A 5,390-nucleotide genomic window follows, 5' to 3' on the forward strand; every position below is an offset into this window, starting at 1 on the left:
CTTTAAGCCAAACTTCCTCATGGCAGAGCGCCCGCGCACCCCCTCCCTCCTCCGCACACACCCCGCCCATGACTCCTGCAGGCTCTCAGGTGAAAGTGAAACAGAAGCAAAGATGGTTCTTAAAGAGACAGAGGCCCATTTCAAGGCGTTTGGAAGAGGAAGTGATGAGAAGATAAACTTATTTTCTATTTAAACATAAAAGCAGTGTTTTAACAACAACTACATGTAACATAGATACTTTATTATGGTATAGGATTTAAATATATGCCTGAGAAACACATAATAGCGGCCCTTTAAGAGCAGCTTCAAGTGAGAGTGCTGGCCATTTATGGCCCGTGGACCACCGGTTAGTTAACATCCCTGAGCTAGCTGCCTTTTTCAAAAAATGCCTTTGCCTTTTAGATTTTTACAAATCTAACCAAACAAAAAGCATCCAAGTTCACAACATTACCAGTAAACCATTTCTTGATCTGGACCTTTGAATCTAACATTTGAGAGCCTCTGGTTCAGATTTGTTGAAAACCTGTCGTCGTGTCAGTTGGACAGGTGTTCTAGTTACACAGGTGTAACTTGTTGGCTGTGTGGTCGGATTCGTCCACGCTGGTCCGTTTGATGCTCAGAGACCTTCATCGCCTCGGCAGGAAGGAGGGTTTTTCTTGCGAGCCGTCTGTCTCTCTGCAGTCTTTGAAATGCCACCACAGAATGTAAACATTTGTTTCCTCCCTGCCGAGAGATGAACGAGGTGTTTATGTTGGAGTTGGTCCTGACCGTTGGACTGAACCACCGCTGCTTTTTAAGATGTTTGTGTGTAATTTAAAAAAAGGACTTTTTCTCTGTATCCATAGAGAGACTGCAGATCTCAATCTAAAGACAAATGTCAACATTTTATTTTGGTTGTAAAACCACAGGACTATAATAGTGATGCTCAGTCCAAAACAGGGCCAGGAACTGGGGGGGGGGGKGATTTTTGAGAACTTGACTCTGATTTAACCCTCGCCTCTCTGTTTCCGTCGCAGTAAATGTGGAACTCTGCCTCCTGAGAGTTGCTTCTTCAGCCTTGTCTGCAGCACGGGATCCTTCATGGGTGAGTGTCCGAACAACCAGGATTATTTTCTCAGCTGCAGCAGCTCCAACTCTGCTCTTCATAATCCACTGCCGGTCTCCAATCCTCCATCTGAGGGGAAAAAATGACTCAGTGCCTCGAATAAATGTCCCGCATGAACCACAAACATTCACCCTCAGTAGAGGGGCAGCTGTGTGCCAAAACTGCCTTAAACCATCTATTTTGGGTGGTCCTCTCAGGGATTGTTCCCTGATGTATTCATTAATGTTTCTTCTGTCATGTASTGGTTTTCGTGTTTGTGCTGCTTCGCCTTTATGAGCCTTCAGGGCTCCCATACCTCTCACGGTCGACGCCTCCCTTCTGTAAAACGTTCGCTGAGAAGCTTGGAATAAACACCCGGTCCCACAAAGGTTTTTGCAAATTGACCTTTGTGATAACTCTCCGTTTTGTTTTAGTTATGAACGATCAGTATCTTACCTGCRGCAGGCAGAGCAGTCTCAGGGAATCGGTGAGAAAATAAAATCGTCCCCCACCTTTCCTGTCAGAGTTTAAGGCTGAGATCATCTAAAGCTGAGAAAAGTTGGAACTGTTTTGGTCAAATAAAACACAAATTTGTGACATCTCAGTGATATCGCATATGAGTGTAACTAATGTTAGTTTTTACCAAAAGAGCTAAAACTCCATCTGGCATGAAAGGTGATGGGTGATATGCCTTCCTTCAAAGCATTCTGTGTCTTTAATTTAAGCTTCATTTGCTGAGAAATGATTTGACAATGAAATGAGAAACTTAAACTACAAAAAGGGGTGCACTGTCTAATAACTACGCCTTATTTAGCTTTAATTAATCRTTAATAAATGGTTAGTTAACCTTGAAGACGTCATTAATTAAGGATGATTCATAYTTAATAAGCTATAAATAAACATTTACTAATGCTTTACCCATAAAGACTAATTACTCACAAACTAACATAATTATAGTTTATTCATGCTTAATAACTCATGAATTAACTATTTTATATACCGTCTATAATGATTGTATAAATGTAGTTTCACTCCATGTGTCAGACATGTATTATTGGCCTTTATGGGTAAAGCATTAATAAATGTACATTTATAGCTTATTGTGTATGAATCATCCTTAATTAATTATGTTTTCAAGGTTAACTAACCATTTATTAATGATTAAGTAAGGCTAAATAAGGTGTACTTATTATACCACTACCAGAAAGTTTTTTTTTCCTTAATCTGCTCTCAGAAAATGCCTGAAACATCTGCAAATTCTAACTCTGGACATTTCCCAGAGATCAAAAGCCCCCTCATTTTTTGATTCAGGTCCCGTAAACAATCCTGAGTTTATCTTTAGTTTATTTAACTCAGAGGTGTGGTGTGAGAGGAGATTAGAGGAACCGTGCTGGGCCTCGAATCGAGCAGACAACCTCAAACACGGAGTCGCGTTGCTGCGCTCTCTGGATTAAAATGTAAAACCAAACAACAACTGACCGCTGCTTTCGTTGCCGGACTGCCAACGGGAACATCCAAACAGCCCCTCTCAGCAGTTTGCAGCGCGATGAGCGCCAGATGTGAGCGATGAGACCGCTGTGAAGCTTTAATGGAGCTGTTAGGTAAACAGACGACAGGAATCTGCTCACACAGAGATCTGCAGCAGCACCGCTTCACATTTGCAGGAGAAAACATTAAACCTAACGCTCCCCTCTTCTTCTYCTCAGTCCACGGTTTAAAGACACAAACACAGGACTGAGTCCTCGTAGGGACGACTGACCGGGGCATCCAGAAATGAGACTTTTAAGAACAAATATCTTTAACTGAACAAATAAACACTGAGAAGTAACGACTACATGTGGAGCAGGTGTAGGAGTCTGAGACAGAAACTAACTGAGCACAAAATCAATGAAATCAACACAGGTGACGGGTTTTAACAGTTCAAAGCGTCTGAATGTGGGTTTATGGAGCGGTTATGAACAATTAATATCCTACCTGTTGTAGATAGCTTTTAGAACAACTTAAGTTTGGAGAAATTGAGTTTAATTCTGCCTGGATTGAAGAGCTAACTGCATCACTGCTTTCTCAAATGAACTCTGGYCTCACAAACCTGGCTAACAAAAGTGTTTCTATAAAGAATTAGCATTCTTTGAGAATTCATATCACCCGCCACCAATTATAGTTCTTAATGGGAGACAGCCACATCAAGTGAGAGTCTGATGAGTAAAGCTAAAAGTAGTGAAAGAGTAGCTGAAGTAGCAAACGTTTAAGTTAAAGCTAAATGTAAGAAAATGGTTGCTAAGGCCTACAAGTAGTAAATTCTTAGCTAAAAGTAGTAAACCGGGTTCCTGCAGATCCTTAAAAAGTCTTAAAAGGCATTGAATTAACCAATCCAAAAATAAGGCCTTAATTAGCCTTTAAATGTCTTATATCAATCTTTCAGAGGTCTTAAAAATGTTAACACATTGTAAATAGGATGACTGTATTTGTCACAAATATTAAAATAATTGGTAACATTTATTTATTTTTTAAACAAATTACCAAATTTACCGCAGCTAGTTGTTTTGTGTTAAAATAAACTGGGTAAAATGTTTTTTGTTTTTTTTTGTTTTTTCACATTTGGGTTTATTGTAAAATTGGTCTTAAATTTCCTTTCAAGTGGCATTAAAAATTATTAAAAAGTCTTAGATTTAACTTGCCTTAAGCTGTAGGAACCCTGAATAAAATGCTAGCTAAAAAAAATGAAAATAAAACAATGCTAGTAACCGTAGTAGAACACTATGCCCCCACAAACTCTGGCRTATTTCGCTCTGTGGAGGTCTGCCTGGACTTGAGGCAGACTTGAAGCGGTCGTCCGCCAGACTGATCCGCGCAGAGATAAATTTTTTTTACATCTGCGGTGTCGCACAATAAACTGCCTGGTGAGTACTGTCTTRGATGTGACACCAAGCTAATAAAGTTGAGAATCGGTGTCATTTGTGGACGAAATGGAGTCAAATTTTGAAGAGCGTCTCATGGAGGAGATTAGAAAACTTTTTATAAGGACTTTCAGAGAGCAACAAACTCGTGGGAGGAAATAGCTCAGATCTTGGGTAAGGTAGTTCTTTTCTTTTTTTTTTTTCTTTTGTTTTAAAGCTAAAATGCAAACTATCTCTTCCTCCTCATCCATGACATCATGACTGAAATTGCTAGAAATTAAAGAATTTGTCAGGCGGTCAGTACGCTCGAGTACAAAGTCCCAAACATCCGCGTTCAAAATGTGCAGAGTCCGCGTGACCCCTGGACCGCACGCAGCACACCCGAGTATGTGGAAGCCTTAAAGTAGCAAAAATTTCACTGAAAGCTAAATACATCAATAAGTACCGCAATTAAATAAATGCTAAGAGTAGCAAAATGCTAGCTATGAACTCATTAAATTCCTAGTTAAAAGCAAGAAGTAGTAAAATGCTAGCTAAAAGCTGAACATAGAAAAATTATATTAACAAGTAGCAGAAGGTTATCTGAAAACTGAGTAGCAAATGCTCACTGAATGCTAAAAGTAGCAAAATGCTGGCTAAGCCCTAAAACTACAGCTAAAAGCAGAAAATAGGAGAATGCTTGTAACAAGTAGTAGAAGGCTATCTGAAAGCTAAAGTTGCAAATGTTTAGCTGAAAGCTAAACAGAGCAAAATTGTAGCTACGCCCCAAAAGTAGGAACACAACAGAAGCATAGAACACTGGTTTGATACATAATTCCTAGATAAAAAGCTAAAAGTTGTGAAACACTAGCCTAAAGTAGTAATTTAATCGCTAAAAGGTAAAGTTGCGAAACTTTATCTATCTTTAGCTATCGAAAGGCTAACTAAAAGTCAGAGTAGCAAAAGTTAATCAAAAAGTAGTGAAACGCTGTGTGAAAGTTAAACCAGCAGAAGGTTAGCTAAATGTATCACAGTAGCTTATGGTAGTACATTCCTAGCTAAAAGTAGCTAAACTTTAGCTAAACGTAGCAAATTGCTATTTAAAAGGATCAGAAATGAAAAGTGGGTGATGGAGTTCCTGAAGATGGAAACAACAATGTGGTCTCTCTACTCTCTGTTTCTGGTCCTGCTTCTTCATCTCCATCATTTCTTGTTCTCAGTCATGCTGATCAGCCTGCTGCGTTACGCTCACGTCATCGAGAGGCACCAGAACTGCGTCCTGAACACGGCGAGCCTTTCCACGGGCTGGATCTGCGCCGCTGGTCTCATCATGGTGGGAAACTTCCAGGTAAGGGGCCGGTTCTGACGCTGGTTTATCTTTGACCAGTGAACGGACCTTAAGTGTAAAGATTTACCCTGGTTTAAACCAG

At 39.9% G+C, this 5,390-nt stretch overlaps 1 protein-coding gene across 1 annotated transcript in view; it reads left to right on the forward strand.

Moving 5' to 3' along the window:
- The window catches only part of LOC106521995 (transmembrane protein 150A), a gene marked incomplete at its 5' end in the record, with an annotated part of 11,520 nt that overhangs the window by 1,585 nt on the left and 4,545 nt on the right, over positions 1-5,390 (forward strand). Inside the window, 2 exon segments of the mRNA XM_014014800.1 lie at positions 1,017-1,084; positions 5,181-5,308. Coding sequence (XP_013870254.1) covers positions 1,017-1,084; positions 5,181-5,308 — 196 coding nt within the window.

Source organism: Austrofundulus limnaeus, unplaced genomic scaffold (assembly GCF_001266775.1).
Source record: "Austrofundulus limnaeus strain Quisiro unplaced genomic scaffold, Austrofundulus_limnaeus-1.0 Scaffold119, whole genome shotgun sequence".
In the NCBI taxonomy this organism is placed as follows: domain Eukaryota; kingdom Metazoa; phylum Chordata; class Actinopteri; order Cyprinodontiformes; family Rivulidae; genus Austrofundulus; species Austrofundulus limnaeus.